Consider the following 21695-nt stretch of genomic DNA (forward strand, 5'->3'; position numbering starts at 1 on the left):
AGAGACAAGAGAAGATGTATATGGAATATAGCCATGTCCCTCCAGTGCTGGCATCTCACCTTCCTAGTAATAACTCCCATCACAGAGACAAGAGAAGATGTATATGGAATATAGCCATGTCCCTCCAGTGCTGGCATCTCACCTTCCTAGTAATAACTCCCATCACAGAGACAGGAGAAGATGTATATGGAATATAGTCATGCCCCTCCAGTGCTGGCTTCTCACCTTCCTAGTAATAATTCAGTCATATCACAGAGACAAGAGGAGATGTATATGGAATATAGCCATGTCCCTCCAGTGCCGGCATCTCACCTTCCTAGTAATAATTCAGTCATATCACAGAGACAAGAGGAGATGTATATGGAATATAGCCATGTCCCTCCAGTGCCGGCATCTCACCTTCCTAGTAATAATTCAGTCATATCACAGAGACAAGAGGAGATGTATATGGAATATAGCCATGTCCCTCCAGTGCCGGCATCTCACCTTCCTAGTAATAATTCAGTCACATCACAGAGACAAGAGAAGATGTATATGGGATATAGCAATGTCCCTCCAGTGCCGGCATCTCACCTTCCTAGTAATAACTTACATCACAGAGACAAAAGAAGATGTATATGGAATATAGCCATGTCCCTCCAGTGCCGGCATCTCATCTTCCTAGTAATAACTCACATCACAGAGACAAGAGAAGATGTATATGGAATATAGCCATGTCCCTCCAGTGCTGGCATCTCACCTTCCTAGTAATAATTCACATCACAGAGACAAGAGAAGATGTATATGGAATATAGCCATGTCCCCCCAGTGCTGGCATCTCAACTTCCTAGTAATAATTCAGTCACACCACAGAGACAAGAGAAGATGTATATGGAATATAGCCATGTCCCTCCAGTGCCGTCATCTCACCTTCCTAGTAATAACTCACATCGCAGAGACAAGAGAAGATGTATATGGAATATAGCCATGTCCCTCCAGTGCCGGCATCTCATCTTCCTAGTAATAATTCAGTCACACCACAGAGACAAGAGAAGATGTATATAGAATATAGCCATGTCCCTCCAGTGCTGGCATCTCAACTTCCTAGTAATAATTCAGTCACACCACAGAGACAAGAGAAGATGTATATGGAATATAGCCATGTCCCTCCAGTGCCGTCATCTCACCTTCCTAGTAATAACTCACATCGCAGAGACAAGAGAAGATGTATATGGAATATAGCCATGTCCCTCCAGTGCCGGCATCTCATCTTCCTAGTAATAATTCAGTCACACCACAGAGACAAGAGAAGATGTATATGGAATATAGCCATGTCGCTCCAGTGCTGGCATCTCACCTTCCTAGTAATAATTCAGTCACACCACAGAGACAAGAGAAGATGTATATGGAATATAGCCATGTCCCTCCAGTGCCGTCATCTCACCTTCCTAGTAATAACTCACATCACAGAGACAAGAGAAGATGTATATGGAATATAGCCATGTCCCTCCAGTGCTGGCATCTCACCTTCCTAGTAATAACTTACATCACAGAGACAAAAGAAGATGTATATGGAATATAGCCATGTCCCTCCAGTGCTGGCATCTCAACTTCCTAGTAATAATTCAGTCACACCACAGAGACATGAGAAGATGTATATGGAATACAGCCATGTCCCTCCAGTGCCGGCATCTCACCTTCCTAGTAATAACTCACATCGCAGAGACAAGAGAAGATGTATATGGAATATAGCCATGTCCCTCCAGTGCCGGCATCTCACCTTCCTAGTAATAACTTACATCACAGAGACAAAAGAAGATGTATATGGAATATAGCCATGTCCCTCCAGTGCCGGCATCTCACCTTCCTAGTAATAACTCACATCACAGAGACAAGAGAAGATGTATATGGAATATAGCCATTTCCCTCCAGTGCCTGCATCTCACCTTCCTAGTAATAACTCACATCACAGAGACAAGAGAAGATGTATATGGAGTATAGCCATGTCCCCCAGTGCTGGCATCTCACTTTACTAGTAATAATTCAGTCACATCACAGAGACAAGAGAAGATGTATATGGAATATAGCCATGTCCCTCCAGTGCCGGCATCTCAACCTCCTAGTAATAATTCAGTCACATCACAGAGACAAGAGAAGATGTATATGGAATATAGCCATGTCCCCCCAGTGCCGGCATCTCACCTTCCTAGTAATAATTCACATCACAGAGACAAGAGAAGATGTATATGGAATATAGCCATGTCCCCCCAGTGCTGGCATCTCACCTTCCTAGTAACAATTCACATCACAGAGACAAGAGAAGATGTCAATGGAATATAGCCATGTCCCTCCAATTCCGGCATCTCATCTTCCTAGTAATAACTCACATCACAGAGACAAGAGAAGATGTATATGGAATATAGCCATGTCCCTCCAGTGCCGGCATCTCATCTTCCTAGTAATAACTCCCATCACAGAGACAAGAGAAGATGTTTATGGAATATAGCCATGTCCCTCCAGTGCCGGCATCTCACCTTCCTAGTAATAACTCACATCACAGAGACAAGAGAAGATGTATATGGAATATAGCCATGTCCCTCCAGTGCCGGCATCTCATCTTCCTAGTAATAACTCACATCACAGAGACAAGAGAAGATGTATATGGAATATAGCCATGTCCCTCCAGTGCCGGCATCTCATCTTCCTAGTAATAACTCACATCACAGAGACAAGAGAAGATGTATATGGAATATAGCCATGTCCCTCCAGTGCCGGCATCTCATCTTCCTAGTAATAACTCCCATCACAGAGACAAGAGAAGATGTATATGGAATATAGCCATGTCCCTCCAGTGCCGGCATCTCACCTTCCTAGTAATAACTCACATCACAGAGACAAGAGAAGATGTATATGGAATATAGCCATGTCCCTCCAGTGCCGGCATCTCATCTTCCTAGTAATAACTCACATCACAGAGACAAGAGAAGATGTATATGGAATATAGCCATGTCCCTCCAGTGCTGGCATCTCATCTTCCTAGTAATAACTCACATCACAGAGAAGAGAAGATGTATATGGACTAAAGCCATGTCCCTCCAGTGCCATACCTCCCAACTTCTTGAGATGAGAAAGAGGGCCCCTTAAGCCGCGCCCCTGCTACACCCCTGATCACTCCCCTGTCACACCTCTAGTCACGCATGGCATAAAAATAAGAAAAATATGTGTTTTTATAATTCAATCCACTCTGGTCCTTTCTATCCTGGTTAATTTTCTCTCATATTAACATTTTAAAATTAATAATGTATGGGAATAAAGTTTAGAATCAATCAAACACATTTTTTACTAGAGAAATATATTGGAGTCTGCACAAAGATGATGGTTGGTGGGTCACAGCTAGGGGGTGGAGCCAGGTATCAAGGGGCATGGCTGGTAGGACAGACAGAGGAGATGGAGGCTGCAGCTGCAGAGGGGTTGGGTGGCCTCTGCTGCTTTGGTCCTGGTATTGGCACTGTCAAGATATTGAAAGAGCATTTAAAGAACAAGGACAGGGTAAGGATGAGGGGGAAACAATTGAGGAGTTTGAACCTTTGTTTAGAGAACATAAAAAAATTATGATGAAGTCATTAAGAAGGAAGTGGGATATTTCAACGTTGGAATTTTACATTAAAGAAAAAGTGGTACCCTGGGGGTTGAGGGAACGTATTATTCCGGCAGGACATTTACAAAATCCTAGATTTATGAAAGTGTGGAAGGAAGAAAGTATCAAAAGAGGGATTCATGTGATGAGGATGATTGTAGAGGAGGAAAGGATACAATTTGAAGAACTCAGAACAGAATTAGAAGAAAGTAAAAATAGATTAGATTCCTTCCAGACACATGGGAAGTTTGAGAAATTAAATTAACAGTTAAAAATTGAGATAGAAAAAAACCAGGTGAGGATCAAAAAGGAAAAACAACAAAAATTCCAGGAAGATGTAAAGTCATGGAATGAAAGTGAATTTTATGAATGTAAAAGAGGGAGACCCAGAAGTAGGTCCAGGAACAGGATATTCAATCGGAATCGTGTGGAGGAAAGACAGGAAGAGGACTGTGGAGATAAAGGGGTGTCTTTTTTAGGCCAGGACTCAGAAAACGAAGACGAAGAATCAGGAGGAGAGGAAGAGGGAGAAAAAGAGGAAGAGACACCAAGTGGGAGGGGGATATTGAAAAGTCAGAAAGACAAGTCCAAACAGAAAGTGAAGGAGAAGGTGAAAGAGGTAGAGAAAAAGACAAGGGCACAATTAGCCAAGATCCAGAAAGAGAAATAATGGGGAATAATGTAATCAATCTTGTAGAAACACCGTTGGATAAAGACAGTCTGTCACTGTTGGGCAAGGGTCTCTCTTTTGCGCCCATGTGTGGTGGTGATGAATTTACGGTGTACCGTGACTTGTGTTTTTTCCTCGGACGTGTAGCCTTAAAACTCATGTTTGGGGAGAGGAAGCAGGGCGATACTTTTGAAGAGAATGAGGCTGTTGCCACCACAGGTTTAGATCTGAAAGATAGGGCGTTATTGAGAGATCTTGAAGCCCTGAAAGATGAAGCTGAAACCCATGGAGCCCCTGTGGAGGGCCCAGAGGTTTTGAATCCAAATTCTACAGATGCTAGAAAGAAATCGAAATACATGCCACCCCTGAATTACAGATTGAAAACTTTTAGAGATTTAGTGCAAAGAGATCTACATACAGTTAAGTGGACACCATTGAGAGGTAAGGATAACCTTTCAAAAGGTGAGAGAGAAGCGCTTGATAAACTAAAACAGAGAGAAGATATTGTCATAAGAGGTAGTGACAAAGGAGGCAATGTGGTGATCCTGTCGGCTGATTACTATGAGGGTGAATGCCTGAGGTTACTGAGGGACAAGGATACCTACCAGAAGTTGCAGGAAAATCCTTTTATGATGATAAAACAAAAAATTAATGGACTGGTAAAAGAAGGTAAAAAGTTGGGAGTGTTGACTGAGGAAGCTGCCTTTTGCGAGATCAATACATTTCGGGTTCCGATTTTTTTATATCATTCCAAAGGTTCATAACAATCTTGAGCGTCCCCCGGGGCGACCGATTGTGTCGGGAATCGGGGGACCAATGAAAAACCTTGGAAAATGGTTGGACGGAAAATTGAAACAGATGGTTGAGGAACTCCCATCTTATGTCAAGGATACCGGCGAAGTGTTGGTTGCTTTAGACGGGTTTGACATCGCAAAGGACGATTTGTTGGTCAGCATTGACATTGAGGGTTTGTATACCTCTATACCCCATGAGGTTGGCCTGGCAGCGGTGGCTTTCTACCTGAAGGAACACTTCCCAGAGTCCCCAATGCACAATGAGCTTGTCATTGAGGCCCTGGAGGTTCTCCTGGGATACAACTGCTTTGTGTTTAATGGCCGGTTCTACCGCCAGGCCAGGGGCACGTCAATGGGGGCATCCTGCGCCCCGGCATATGCATGCCTCCACTTGGGACTTTGGGAGCGTCAGGATGTGTACCCTATGTGCCTCTTCCAGGAGCATGTGCGGCTCTGGTTGAGGTACATAGATGACGTGGTCCTGGTCTGGCGGGGAACAAAAGAGACACTTGAGAAATTTGTTGACCAATTAGGGAACAACAACAGAAATTTGAGTTTCACGTATGTGTGGGACAAAGAGGAGATTTCATTTTTGGACTTGAGTATTAGGAAAGAGGATGGTCACTTGATGACCAGGACATACAGGAAGCCCACAGCAGGAAATACTCTGCTTCACATCATGAGTCACCACCTACCAAGCCAGAAAAAAGCGATACCAGGTGGACAATTCCACAGATTAAGAAGAAACTGTGCGAGGGATGGTGACTATGAAGTCGAGGCTGAGGAGCTAAACAGAAGATTATTAGAAAGGGGCTATCCAAATGAATTATTAAACCAAGAGAAGAGTAGAATCCAAGAGAAACCAAGAGGTGAGATTTTAGAAAAGATTAAAATAAGAGGAAAACAGGATGAGACAGTCAACAAAGGGCCTATGAGAATGGTAACGACGGATGGCTCCCACTGGTTTAGTTTGCAAGATCTTTTACAAAAACATTGGCATGTGATGATGCTGGATGAAAAAATCAAAGCATTAGTGGGGGAAAGACCATACAAGACTGCAATCGTTATCTTCCTGTTTAATTGGTATGCTTGCTGCATACATTGCTACTAAGATTGTTTAATATAAATTTAAGTAGTTCAGCAGTGTTTGTAAATTCCCATATTACATCCTGTGAATCCTTGTGTTCCAGCCCAGTGACCACCAATTATTTATTACAGGCCTGTTTTTTTGGTAGCCACTCCCATCCCCAGCTGAACTGTTTTCTCAATTTCTAATTGAGAATCACTTCCATTTCAGCCATGGCAGCTATCATACCTATTTAAACGCTGCAAGAAGGTCACTTGTGGCCTAGGTCATTTGGTGCCATTTAATTCCTAAGTGCCATTTATTACAAAGTGCTTTGCAACAACTTACCAAGAATTTACCAAGAATTCACCCAGGAATTCAAACAGGAATCAACAGCCAAAGGACTCTGCTGGAAACTACTACTCTGTATCCACAACTGCCTCCAATGCTGTTGCTCAAAATGCCACTGCTGGACATATGTTGCACTACCAAGTAGACTCTTTATGTACACAGGTTTGCTTGCACTAACTTCATACTCATATAAACTGTTTTGGAGTTGGAAATTTCCTGCTGATAATCATTGACACTTACCATGTTTACTGCACTTTTTCTTATGTTCTGCCTGTCTGCAAACATCTACAAGTTGCATTGCAATATGCATCCTCCCAGTGTACCTCACTCCATATTCATTTCATCTGCTCTGCTTTGCTCACCTTACTCAGCTTCTCATGAACTGTTAGCTCTCCTGAAATCTCTCTCTCCCTCCAGCAGCTCAAAAACCTCACAAACATTTAAATCCCATTCACATTTGCTTACTCTCTCCCTCCTACTCTTACTTGCTGCTGGTGATATATCGCCTAACCCTGGGCCACAGCCTGCTGCCAGACAAGCATCCCCTGCTGACCCGCTTCACAGCTCTCTGTCCACAAATAACTTCAACACCCATCCTCGCCCCAACCTCATTTCCATCCATCCCACTCACAAGCACATGCTCCCCCTACCCTGCGGTCTCTGGAATGCCAGATCCGTCCGCAATAAACTTACAGAGGTCCACAACCTCTTCCTCTCTAAATCCCTCACCATCCTCGCACTCACTGAGACATGGCTCACCCCCTCTGACTCTGCCGCAGAGGCTGCCCTCTCATACGGGGGGCTTCACCTCAGTCACACCCCCAGACCAGACAACAGGACCGGGGGAGGGGTGGGTCTGCTCCTCTCCCCATCCTGCACATTCCGTGTCCTCACTCCACCATCCTCCCTACAATTCACATCATTTGAGGCCCACACTATCCGCCTCTACAATCCCCTCCCAGCCATTGTTGCAGTCTTATACCGCCCTCCGGGCTCCACACGACAATTTCTCGACAACCTTGCCTCCTGGCTCCCACACATCCTCTCCTCTGACCTCCCCACCATCATCCTCGGGGATTTCAATATACCCATCAATGAACCAAAGAACTCTGTTGCGACCCGGCTACTCACCATAGCCAACTCACATGGCCTAGTACAACACACCAACGCCCCCACTCACACTGCACGTCACACTCTCGACCTTATATTCACTAAATCCACCACCATTGCAGACCTCGACATCGCACCATTTCCACCCTCAGACCATTACCTTCTCGCCTTCAACCTCCTCACGGAAGGCACCTCCAAAATACCCGCCCACCCACCTGGTCGATGGCAGCGAGACCTACGCAAGCTCAACCCTGGCGTCCTTGCCGACTCCCTCCATGGCCTATCCTCCACTCTCCCCACCCTAACCTGTCCTAATCTTGCTGCAGCTCAGTATCACCAAATTCTCTCATCAGCCCTAGAGAAAGCTGCTCCACCAATATTCCGCCGCAACCGACCCCCTAACCCCCAGCCCTGGCGCACTACCCATACTCGCAACCTCCAGAGGGAAACATGCGCCACTGAACGAAAATGGCGGAAAACTCGACTAAACCAGGATTTCCTACAGTACAAGACTAACCTGCAGCAGTTCCACACTGCCCTTACTCATGCGAAGCAGGAATACTTTACCAAGCTCATCGGAGCACAAGCTTCCAATCCCCGGCGTCTTTTTAGCACCTTCAACTCCCTGCTTAAACCCACCCCCCCACCTTCTGTTTCCTCCCTCTCTGCCACAGATTTAGCCACCCACTTCACCAACAAAATAGTCTCCATCCGTCAGGAAATATCCAATCTTCAATCTTCACCTCCCACCTGCTCACAACCTACTCCTTCTCCACCCTATCCTCCCCTCACCTCCTTCACTCCTACTACCACTGAGGAGGTCAACCACCTACTGCAGACTTCCCATACCACTACCTCCCCCTTGACCCTATCCCTTCTGATCTACTTCAGCCTCACTTCACGGATCTGGCCCCAGTCCTCACTACCATGTTTAACCTCTCCCTATCCACAGGCACCTTCCCCTCAGACTTCAAGCAGGCCACTGTACTGCCTCTGCTCAAGAAACCCTCCCTCGACCCCTCGCTACCCTCCAACTACCGCCCGATCTCCCTCCTCCCCTTCGCCTCAAAACTCCTTGAGCGTCTGGTTCACAAACGCCTGACCCAGTACCTCAATGCCAACTCACTACTAGACCCACTGCAATCTGGATTTCGGCCTGCCCACTCAACCGAAACGGCTCTCACCAAAGTGGTCAATGACCTTGCCTTAGCTAAAGCTGAAGGTAAATACACCATTCTCCTCCTCCTTGACCTTTCAGCAGCTTTTGATACAGTAGATCATCCCCTACTCCTCCAGTCCCTCCAATCCATGGGCATTCACGATCTCGCCCTGACCTGGCTTTCATCCTACCTCTCCAACTGCTCCTTCACGACCTCCTTCAATGAGTCCTCGTCCACCCCCAACCACCTCTCAGTGGGAGTCCCCCAAGGCTCGGTCCTTGGCCCCCTACTGTTCTCCCTATACACATCCTCCATTGGCAAGGTTATCTCCTCCATGGGTTTTAACTATCATCTGTATGCAGATGACACCCAAATCTATCTCCACACCCCTGACATATCCACCACTACCATGGACAAGGTCTCCTCCTGCCTATCTGCCATCTCCTCCTGGATGTCCGCTAGGTTCCTAAAACTAAATCTAGACAAAACGGAATTTATGATCTTCCCACCCCGGTCATCCCTGGACCTCCCAGATGTGCAGGTCACTGTTAACCACACTACTATTCACCCTACCTCTCAAGCCCGCTGTCTGGGTGTCACCCTGGACTCCGCACTCTCCTTCACTCCCCACATCCAAAACCTCACAAAGTCCTGCAACTTCCACCTTCGTAACATCTGTAAGATTCGCCCTTTCCTGACCCCTGCCACCACCAAACTCCTCATCCATGCCCTCATAATTTCCCGCCTCGACTACTGCAATGCCCTTCTGTCTGGACTCCCTAAGACCCGAATAGCCCCACTGCAGTCCATCATGAATGCGGCTGCCAGAATTATCCACTCCTCCCATCGCTCCACCAGGGCGGCTCCCCTCCGTGAATCCCTCCACTGGCTTCCTATCCAGTCCAGAATCAGATTCAAGATATTGTGTCTGACCTACAAATCCATCCACAAAACCTGTCCAACCTACATTTCTGATCTTACTCAGAGATACACACCAAGCCGCTCACTCCGCTCCTCCAATGAACTTCGCCTGACCGTCCCCCGCATCACCCAGTCCCATGCACGCCTCCAAGACTTCTCAAGAGCCGCTCCGACACTATGGAACTCCCTACCTCCACCCATTAGGGCAGCCCCCTCCTTCAACACCTTCAAGAAGGCCCTCAAAACTCACCTTTTCACTCTTGCCTACCACCCCTCACAATTGCTCTAAACCCACAGCCGAACTCTGGTCCCCTACCTCTCGTGTCCATACCTCTCCCTCTAGATTGCAAGCCTTCGGGCAGGGTCCTCCTCCTTTTGTGTCCTACCTGATCATGATCCATTACTTTGCACCCATGCTATGCATTTGAGTGAACTCAACTTGCCTAATCTCCATGCTCCCATCCAGTGACTGACTAAGCATTACCTTGTACTCATACTGTGCTGTGTGATTTGGTTTTCTTGTATTCCTGTATTGTCATATTGCTGTTTGTCACCCCTAAATATTGTCTGTAACCTAAATTAATGTCCAGCGCTGCGTAATATGTTGGCGCTTTATAAATACAACAAATAAATAAATAAATGACAGCACGTAGGGCCCCAAATCTTAAAAATGAGTTGGTCAGGTCTGAGTATAACAGCAAAAAGAAGGGAACCTGGTTAGAAAATTATCCAAAAATTAAAGGAATGTTTAGTTGCAGTAATTGCAAAGTATGTAATTATGCTGAGAGAACAAAAGTGTTTAGAAATGCAAAAAACACAAAAACTTATGAGATAAGGGATATGATAACATGTGCAACAGAAAGAGTTGTATATTGCATTGAATGTCCTTGTGGGTTACTGTATATAGGAAAAACAAAAAGGAGATTGGGAAAGCGTATTGGTGAGCACCTAATAAATATTGAGGAAGCAGACAAAGATAGTCCCCTTGGACAACACTTCAAGGACTTCCATAATGGTAAACCTACGGGACTTCGTTTCAAAGGGATAATTAAACAAAGAGTGTCAAATAGAGGTGGAGATGTGGAGAATGAACTTTATAAAATAGAAGCCACCTGGATTTATAGATTGGGTACAAAAATTCCCGGCGGACTGAACTCAGACCTCAACCTAGCATATTTTTTGTAAAAAGTTTAGGTAATTAAGCAAAGGATATTAATCTCCCGAGTGAAAGATAAAAATTAAAGTGGTCATGGAGTACACCGCAGAAGGAAAGGAAAAAAAGTGTGAACCATACCTGTAAGATATATAAGAGGTGTGAACCAAACCTGCAGTCAAGAAACACTGGTTTACTCTTTATAGATTTTGCGGTGTAGAGATATTACATCATGATTTGGAACAGGAGAGGAAGAGAAACGAACTGAGAAAATGTCCCCAGCCCTGCGACATAACGAGCGAGTAGGAGTTCTGACTTAAAGAGTGAAATATGCTGAGAGAGCCTATTGGGAACGAAGAGTACAAAGTGACGTGTTTGTATGGAGGGGGAGGTCCCCAGGAGGCGGTCCTGCCCCACTCAAGAATAAGAGGACTTGCATTGCTGTGAAGCACAACCCTCTATCACTTTGAGAAAGCCCCGGTGGGAGGGGCGAAACGCGTCAGTGGGAGGAGCCGGAATGGGAGTGAGCGCTCACGTGACCCCTGAACGCCGGACAGGCGCATCCTAAACTGCAACAAGTCGCCGTGCACGGCCTGGAAGCGAACGAGTGGCCGGTGGAGGCAGAAAGAGAAGAAGCTCGCCCTAAGAGCTGGAGCACTGCAAGCAGACCAACAGAGCCACATGGAACAGAGATCGATTCTGCCGGTGTACACTGTCGGGTAGTCCAGGGCTGGGAGCCGTGAGTAAACAGAACGCTGAGAAGGAAACAATTTTGTGATGTTGCAACATTGAAGCAGGGCTGGTTCACACACAGATACGGGCATGGCCCCTGTGTAAAAAGCAAGTACATAGTACAAGTGAGAGACAGCCAGAGGCATTGCTCTGAAGTGAACTGCAACACATGTTAGTTAGTGTGATAGATGTCAGCAAGTCCACTATAGGTGTTCACAGTACCTGAGAAGACGCGTAGGAATACAGTGTTTTTTGGAGTGCACCTGGCGGTACCTGCAGCTGCTTTTTTGAGGCCTCTGTGGTGTGCGTCGGTGGTGGGTCCACAGACAGTCAGACCATATCGGTGGCAGGGGCGATTTGCATAGGCCAAGGTCGGGCGATCGCCTGCTGCAATTACCTAATGGTGATTGGTGGACATTACTGTGAGTGAGCGCTCCCTCCCATTCCTCTGTGTGTATGTTTTTGTTTGTATCAATAAAGTTTTCCATAAGCACAGGTAGGGCCACTGGTCTTTATTTATTGCTTGATTGACATTTTACCAGACAGGATCTCCTCCCTAAACGGGAGTTTGTGCTGTTTTACATAAGGGTCAGCTCGCATTATAATTCTATATAAGCGTCCGTATTGGCACTGTCCCAGCTGGGAGGGTTGTTGCTATGGCTCTTGGAGGGTTTGGGGTTAGTAGGTGATGGACAGGTGGGCTCAGGTATGGTCAGGATATGGAGCTGCAGTCCCCTCTGCCTAGTTCATCAGGTGCCAGAGCCATAAGTAATGATAATTTATAGCTAATTAGCTGCAGGCCTCTGCTCCTATCTTCCTCTGTCTCCAGCTGTTCTCTCCTCACATCTTCATCCATCTACCGCTGCTGGCACTGCTGTAACCTCCCAGAAATGTGTGCATGGAGAGGAGGAGAGAAGCACCAGATGATGAGCAAGGCACACTGGAGGAGAGGACTGTGGTACTGAATGTGCAGGAGACCACAGCTTATGGGATATTATCACCCCCTAGCAAATTATGTTCTTTTCTGTGCTCTGCTTTTTACTGCTAATATCTTACAGCTATAATCTGTTATCCTTTTCAGAACTAAGATCTCAGCTCAAAGAACAAAAGACTTATGTGTGGAGTGATCAGCAGTCTCTGGAGGAGGGAGACATGATGAGGGAAATTAAAGAGGAGGAAGAAAAAGAGAGATATATGATGAGTAGTCAGCAGTCTACAGAGAAGGGTGACGTTATGGGGATGATTAAAGAGGAACAAGAGATGTATGTGAGAAGTGATCAGCAGTCTATGGAGGAGGGTGACATGATGGGGACAATTAAAGAGGAAGAAGAAGAGACGTATGTGAGGAGTGATCAGCGGTCTATGGAGGAGGGTGACATGATGAGGACAAGTAAAGAGGAAGAAGAGACGTATGTGAGGAGTGATCAGCGGTCTATGGAGGAGGGTGACATGATGAGGACAAGTAAAGAGGAAGAAGAGAAATATATGAGGCGTGATCAGCAGTCTATGGAGGAGGGTGACATGATGTGGACAAGTAAAGAGGAAGAAGAGGAGATGTATGTGAGGGGTGATCAGCAGTCTATGGAGGAAGGTTTAATAATTAGAGTGATTAAAGAAGAAACATATGTGAGGAGTGATCAGCGGTCTGCAGTGGAGGGTGACATGATGAGGACAACTATAGAGAAGGACCCTCTTACAGAGAGCAGAACAGGTGAGTGATCAGAATTAATATGTAGAAGCGCTTTGGATCTTTTCAAATCCCTAATGACCAATGATATGAACAGTACAATGTTGTTTTTTTATTTCTTTTTTTTTTTTTACAAGAAAGCACACACTTTTTTTTACTATCTTATATTTCAGATGATCGTTAATTTTTTTTTTTTGTGTGTGATTTTAATGATCATCTGAACAATGATGAATTAGAATCCATTTTATTTGGCCAGGTAAGTTTGCATGTACTAGGAATTTGACTCTTTGGTTCCTTAAAGTGAACCTCCGGACTAAAAATCGACTCAGCAGCACTGAAAAGGCCTGGTGTTTCTTTAACAGTTTCACAGCATCAGAACTTTGTTTCTCTTATACAAGCCTCATTTTTAGCTGCACAGAAGAAAACTGCCCGGGCTTTTTTCCCCTGATGCTGTGCAAAGCATGATGGGATTTCTGATTTTGTTGTTCTCGTTCTGCTGTTTTGGTGCAATTTTTTTTTCTTACATTTTGAATTTGACATTTGAAGCCTAGCGTGTGCAGCTGGGAGGGGTTATCAGGACACAGGACAGTTGGAACTGTGTCTCCTGCTCCTTGTCACCTCCTTTCAACCAAAAAGATGGCTGCCCCCATGGCAAAGATGGCAGCCCCCATGAATCACAAACATTTGCCTGTTCTTTTAAAACGGGGTGGGTAAGAGATTATATTACCTATCTATTCTAATGAACATAACTAATGTAACTTGATGACAGTATGTTTGTTTAGGCTGAAGTTCCCCTTTAACAGACATAGACACATTACAAGTCATGGACAGTATATAAGTTATAGTGGTAGTAAACATGGTGAGAAGCATTCATTTTCAGTTCTATTCTGTAATGCTTTCCAGTCCTAGCAGCTCTAGCATGGTTCTGCATTAAGCATGGCTTCTGCCTGAGGGAAGTTCTGTGCCTGGAAGTTTTTGTTGTGACTGACCGGTATCTCACTGCTGAAGGCATAAGCTGGAGGATGGAGTGAGCAGGGTGGGAGGGGTCAGAGGCAATCTTGGTCGCTCTCTTACTCCACCTGCTAGTATAAAGATCCTGCATGGAAGGTAAGCTGCGGAGCATGAGCCAAACAGTCATAGTTGATGTCATGATGGATTCTGTGGTCGCAGTAAAGACCTGCACCATTTATTTATTATTTATTTATTGTATTTATAAAGCGCCAACATATTACACAGCGCTGGACATTAGTTTAGGTTACAGACAATATGTAGGGGCGACACACAGCAATAAGATAATACAGGAATACAAGAAAAACCAGATCATGTGCTTAGTCAGTCACTGGATGGGAGCATGGAGATTAGGCAAGTTGAGTTCACTCAAATGCATAGCATGGGTGCAAAGTAATGGATCATGATCAGGTAGGACACAAAAGGAGGAGGACCCTGCCCGAAGGCTTGCAATCTAGAGGGAGAGGTAGGGACACAAAAGGTAGGGGACCGAAGTTCGGCTGTGGGTTTAGAGCACTTGTGAGGGATGGTATGCCAGAGTGAAAAGGTGAGTTTTGAGGGCCTTTTTGAAGATGTTGAAGGAGGGTACTGCCCTAATGGGTGGAGGTAGAGAATTCCATAGTGTTGGAGCAGCTCTTGAGAAGTCCTGGAGGCGTGAATGGGACTTGGTGATGCGGGGGGCAGTCAGGCGAAGTTAATTTGAGGAGCGGAGTGAGCAGCTAGGTGTGTACCTCTGAGTAAGATCAGAAATGTAGGTTGAACAGGATTTGTGGACAGATTTGTAGGTCAGACACAGTATCTCAAAACTGATTCTGGACTGGATAGGAAGCCAGTGGAGGGATTCACAGAGGGAAGCCGCTGTGGTGGAGCAATGGGAGGAGTGGATAATTCTGGCTGCTGCGTTCATGATGGACTGCAGTTGGGCTATTTGGGTCATAGGGAGACCAGACAGAAGGGCATTGCAGTAGTCAAGGTCGGAAATTATGAGTAAATGGATGAGGAGTTTGGTGGTGGCAGAGGTCAGGAAAGGGTGGATCTTGCAGATGTTACGAAGGTGGAAGTTGCAGGAGTTTATGAGGTTTTGGATGTGGGGAGTGAAGGAGAGTGTGGAGTCCAGGGTGACACCCAGACAGCGGGCGTGAGAGGGAGGGCGAATGGTACTGTGGTTAACAGTGACATGCACATCTGGGAGGGTCAGGGATGGACGGGGTGGGAAGATCATAAATTCTGTTTTGTCTAGATTTAGTTTCAGGAACCTAGCGGACATCCAGGGGGAGATGGCTGATAGGCAGGAGGAGACCTTGTCCATGGTAGTGGTGGATATGTCAGGGGTGTGGAGGTAGATTTGGGTGTCATCTGCATACAGATGATAGTTAAAACCCATGGAGGCGATAAGCTTGCCAATGGAGGATGTGTATAGGGAGAACAGTAGGGAGCGAAGGACCGAGTCTTGGGGGACTCCCACCGAGAGGTGGTTGGGGGTGGATGAGGACTCATTAAAGGAGGTTGTGAAGGAGCGGTTGGAGAAGTAGGATGAAAGCCAGGTCAGTGCTAGGTCGTGAATGCCCAGGGACTGGAGGAGTAAGGGATGGTCTTCTGTGTCAAAAGCTGCTGAAAAAGTCAAGAAGGAGGAGAATGGAGTATTTGCTTTAGCTAAGGCAAAGTCACTGACCACTTTGGTGAGAGCTTGTAACGATTGGTGTCAGCAAAACAGATTTTCTGATTATTGCTGATCTGCAGTATCACCAATAATACAGATGCTATACCTGATTATGTGGTGATCTGCAGAATCACCAATAATGCCAATGTGAGATAAGTGTTTGGTGCAACAGTAATGAGAATGAGAGAGTTCACCCGAGGAGCGGGTGACTCAAACAGTACTGCAGCCGGTGCTCACTTAATGGGCGGGTGAGTCAGACCGTGCTGCAGCCAGGAGTGTTTAATGCACAAAAGCAAGTAGATGAAATACAAACAGTGCTGTACAACTGATCACCTGTGGAGCAGGTGATTCAGACTGTACTGCAGACTGGTAGTGTTTAGTGCACCGTACAAGGAGGAGTAATACAAATAGTACTGCACTAACGATCCCCTGTGGAGCAGGTGATACGGACTGTATTGCAGCCTAGGAGTAGTTGATACAGATGGTACTGCAGCCTAGGAGTAGGTGATACAGATGGTACTGCAGCCCTAGTAACACAGATAGTACTGCAGCCTAGGAGCAAGTGACACAGATAGTACTGCAGCTAAGGACACCTGAGGAGCAGGTATCCCAGACGATGCTGCAGTATCTTTCACCTGAGATGTAGGTGAAGGATACAATTTCCCTCACCAGTGGCTAGGCCCACTGGTGTGGGTAGCGAGGTCAGACAGGCAGAGTTATTATTATTATTATTATTATTATTATTATTTAGTATTTATATAGCGCCGACATATTACGCAGCGCTGTACAGTGTATATATATATATATATACAGTATATTTCTTGTCACTAACTGTCCCTCAAAGGAGCTCACAATCTAATCCCTACCATTGCCATATGTCTATATTATGTAGTTGGCAACGAGCGGACAGGTACAGAAACGGAAGACTGATTCGACGTCAATAACAGGCAGGGTCGGCAACGTGAATCAGATGGCAGAGTCACAGAATCAACAAACAGGAGAATAGTCAGAGGAAGCAGAAGGTCATAACAAATAAACAATGCAATAGTACATTAAGCTATCAACAGAATCTGGCTAAGTGTGGATCCCCAGCTCCAGCTGGTTCTAGCACACTTTGGGATCTGACTAGGGTCTGAGCGCTAACACTACAGCATTCGCAACAGCAGACGCGGACCTACTGACAGGCCTGTCCTATATATACCCAAATGTGCTCCACAGTGCCGCCCCAGTCACTCAGCCAATCCGGACGCTGGATGGAGTCAGCTGACCGCGTGATCAGCTGACTCCCCTCCTAGATGCATAAAGGTCCTGTCGCTCGCCTCGCGCGCACGTAGCCCTTAGCCTGTGAGCAATAAAAGGACCAGGCAAAGTCTCAGCATGTAACCGTGCGGCAGAGGTCGCTGGCCGATACGCGGAGATAGCCGCCATGCCGCTTGTCTCTGCGGCGGTATCTCCGCTATCTATTACAGGGCTGTTTCGGTTGGGTGGGCAGGTCGAAATCCAGATTGCAGTGAGTCTAGCAGTGAGTTGGCATTGAAGTACTGGGTCAGGCGTTTGTGAACTAGACACTCAAGGATTTTTGAGGCAAAGGGGAGGAGGGAGATAGGGCAGTAGTTGGAGGGTTGTAAGGCGTTGAGGGAGGGTTTCTTGAGCAGGGGCAGTACAGAATTGACATGAAAAGTGTGCTATTCTGCTGCCTGTAAGATATCACCAGTGAGGAAATAATATCACAGTCTTAGTGAACTGAGCCTATTGTCTGGAATCAGTTTAGACTGCCAGGTGTCTATGAAGCAAAGAGCAGCAGAGAGGTAAAAGTCCTTCTTAGTTCTGATCAGTAGTTGACGCTCCTCTAGTTTGTTGCATATTGACCTGACATTAGAGAGTATGATTCCAGGTAGTGGTGAACACAGTCCTCTATGCCAAAAGTGCACCTGGATCCTGGAGAGCTTGCCTCTTCTAAGCCTCACTGCCTGATTCAGCACTGTAGCTCCACTGATCAGATTCCCCAGAAAGCTAAGAGTAGATGCAATATCCAGGGATAGATCAGTCCTGAATGCCCAGAATTTGTTTGCTGGGGAAGGTTATCCGGGTTGGGTTGCAAAAGGCAATAATAAAAAACAAAAAGACAGAGCAACTTGCCGAGGCTGCCATCTCCAGGCTCCTCCTCCTCATAGCCCAGTGGGTGGGTACAATGCCTTGCAAAAGTCTTCACCCACCACCACCACCACCACCTACTTTATTACACTCCAACCTGTAATTTTATTCACAATTTGGGAAAAGTGGCACCCAGTGTAAATACTGTAAAATTGGATGAAAAGCAAGGTAAAACCAAAAAGATGAGGTGGCTTTCCTCAATGATGAGATCTTTGTGTAGACAAAGACATTTTTCAGGGCTGTGCTAAATAACAATTTCTTTGTCTATACAAAGATCTCATCATTGAGGTAAGCCACCTCATCTTTTCGGTTTTACCTTGTTTTTAAAGTGGATCCAAGATAAACTTTTACTCATTACATAATAGTGTTCCTTTCATATAGTTTATAGGGCATTCCTCTAGCCAAATACTTTTTTTGTTTTTGTTTAAATACCCTAATTCCCTGTAAACTAAACAAGCCTCGCCCACAGCTTTTCCAGCGCCTTGGCACTGTAGCAAGAGCTTATGGGAGATCAGTCTGGGGATTAGGCGGCATTATCAGCCAGAGATTTTAGAAGCAGAGGGGAGGGGAGTGAAGTATTCACAGGCAAAGGGGAGGAGATACAGAGCAGTTTGCATGTGTGTAATGATCACAAGCAGAACATGGCTGCTCTCATTGTATTACAGGAAGAAATAATCATAAACTGTTGAAGCTGTTTGCAGCTAGATTTGCTGTGTAAACTATCTAAACTTTAGATAAGCTATAAAGACAAGTTACTTGTTATAGTTATTTATCTCGGATCCGCTTTAATATAACTTTATTCACACTGCTGGGGCACCTTTTTTTCCCCAAATTGTGCTTCAAATACCCCCCTAGCATACTCTGTTGGAGGGGTCCAGACAGATCACTCATGGTTTAACCACTTGAGGACCGTGGGCTTTACCCCCCTTTAGGACCGGCCACTTTTTTTCCATTCAGACCACTGCAGCTTTGACGGTTTATTGCTCGCTCATACAACCTACCACCTAAATGAATTTTGGCTCCTTTTCTTGTCACTAATAAAGCTTTCTTTTGGTGCTATTTGATTGCTCCTGCGATTTTTACTTTTTATTATATTCATCAAAAAAGACATGAATTTTGGCAAAAAAATGATTTTTTTAACTTTCTGTGCTGAATTTTTCAAATAAAGTAAAATTTATGTATACATGCAGCGCGAAAAATGTGGACAAACATGTTTTTGATTAAAAAAAAAACCATTCAGTGTATATTTATTGGTTTGGGTAAAAGTTATAGCGTTTACAAACTATGGTGCAAAAAGTGAATTTTCCCATTTTCAAGCATCTCTGACTTTTCTGACCACCTGACATGTTTCATGAGGGGCTAGAATTCCAGGATAGTATAAATACCCCCCAAATGACCCCATTTTGTAAAGAAGACATCCCAAAGTATTCACTGAGAGGCATAGTGAGTTCATAGAAGATATTAATTTTTGTCACAAGTAAGCGGAAATGACACTTTGTGACAAAAAAAAAAAAAAGTTTCCATTTCTTCTAACTTGCGACAAAAAAAAAATGAAATCTGCCACGGACTCACCATGCCCCTCTCTGAATACCTTGAAGTGTCTACTTTCCAAAATGGGGTCATTTGTGGGGTGTGTTTACTGTCCTCGCATTTTGGGGGGTGCTAATTTGTAAGCACCCATGTAAAGCCTAAAGGTGCTCATTGGACTTTGGGCCCCTTAGCGCAGTTAGGCTGCAAAAAAGTGCCACACATGTGGTATTGCCGTACTCAGGAGAAGTAGTATAATGTGTTTTGGGGTGTATTTTTACACATACCCATGCTGGGTGGGAGAAATATCTCTGTAAATGACAATTTTTAAAAAAATTTTTACACATAATTGTCCATTTACAGAGATCTTTCTCCCACTCAGCATGGGTATGTGTAAAAATACACCCCAAAACACATTATACTACTTCTCCTGAGTACGGCGATACCACATGTGGCACTTTTTTGCACCCTAACTGCGCTAAGGGGCCCAAAGTCCAATGAGTACCTTTAGGATTTCACAGGTCATTTTGAGAAATTTCGTTTCAAGACTACTCCTCACGGTTTAGGGCCCCTAAAATGCCAGGACAGTATAGGAACCCCACAAATGACCCCATTTTAGTAAGAAGACACCCCAAGGTATTCCGTTAGTAGTACGGTGAGTTCATAGAAGATTTTATTTTTTGTCACCCGCCTACACGCTGTGGGCGATCTGGGGCAGGGGGGGGGGGGGAAATCAGTGTGCTTGGGTGCGACATAGGGTGGCTGCAGCCTGCCCTGGTGGTCCCTCGGACACTGGGACCACCAGGGCAGAAGGCAGCCTGTATAATACACTTTGTAAACATTACAAAGTGTATTATACACTTTGTATGCGGCGATCGCGGGGTTAACATCCCGCCGGCGCTTCCGTATAGCCGGCGGGATGTTGCGGCGGGCGAGCGGTGACAGGCGCCGGCGGAGGATCGCGTCACGGATGCCCATGCCCTTACAAGGACCGCCGCCTCTGTGGGTGAGCTGGTCCTTAAGGGCTCCACTTCCCGGCCGCCCCTGTGCGTTAGGCGGTCGGGAAGTGGTTAACCACTTCACCCTATCTGGACGGATATATCCGTCCAGATAGACTGTGCTGCTCCTGCAGAGTGGTGCGCGCGATCGGGCGCGCTCCCGCTGCCTGCCGCTAGCCCCCCAATCAGTGAATGGGAATATCATTCCCATTCACCGATCATTCCCATTCACTGATCTAAGCCCCCCGGAGAAATACCGACGCTTTCTAATCAGAGAGCCTCCTTGTTACAGCCTCCTAATAGTTCCTGGCAGCGTGATCGTACACTCCAGGAACTTTTTTGACTCTGGCCATCTTGTGGCCAAATAGTAAACTGCACCCAAATACATTTTTTAAATAAAGAATTACATTTTATTACATCTAAAAATAGCTGTTTACCTCCCAAACTAAAATCACCCACATACATTTTTTAATTAAAAAAAAAAAAAAAAAATTACAATTAAAAAAAAAACTACATTAATAGTTACCTAAGGGTCTAAACTTTTTAAATATATATGTTAAGAGGGCATCCTATTCATTTTTTTTTTTAATTATAAGCTTGTAAATAGTGATGAACGCAAATTGAAAAAATGCACCTTTATTTCTAAATAAAATATCGGCGCCATACATTGTGATAGGGACATAATTTAGAAGGCGTAATAAGCGGGACAAATACGCAAATAAAATACATGGGTTTTAATTACGGTAGCGTGTATTAATTTTAAACTACAATGGCCAAAAACTGAGAAATAATGATTTTTTCCATTTCTTTTTTTAATCTTCCTGTTAAAATGGATTTAGAAAAAAATTATTCTTAGCAAAATGTACTACCTAAAAAAAGCCTAATTAGTGGCGGAAAAAACAAGATATAGATCAATTAACTGTGATTAGTAGCGATAAAGTTATTGGCGAATGAATGGAAGGTGAACGTTGCTCGGATGCATGAGATTTTCCACGCTGTAGGCTGAAGTGGTTAAACCATAATGATAACCTGTCACTTTTACCAAGCAGAGCGACCACACCCAGGTCCGGCTGGGCCACCCCGAGTGC

General features: G+C 45.2%; 1 protein-coding gene across 1 annotated transcript in view; it reads left to right on the forward strand.

Annotated features, from left to right (window-relative positions):
• The window catches only part of LOC137537191 (uncharacterized), a 140362-nt gene that overhangs the window by 79394 nt on the left and 39273 nt on the right, over positions 1-21695 (forward strand). The window contains exon 10 of the mRNA XM_068259302.1: positions 12655-13284. Within this exon, the coding sequence (XP_068115403.1) occupies positions 12655-13284 (630 nt within the window). The remainder of the gene's footprint in view (positions 1-12654; positions 13285-21695) is intronic.

Source organism: Hyperolius riggenbachi, chromosome 10, assembly GCF_040937935.1.
Source record: "Hyperolius riggenbachi isolate aHypRig1 chromosome 10, aHypRig1.pri, whole genome shotgun sequence".
In the NCBI taxonomy this organism is placed as follows: Eukaryota; Metazoa; Chordata; class Amphibia; order Anura; family Hyperoliidae; genus Hyperolius; species Hyperolius riggenbachi.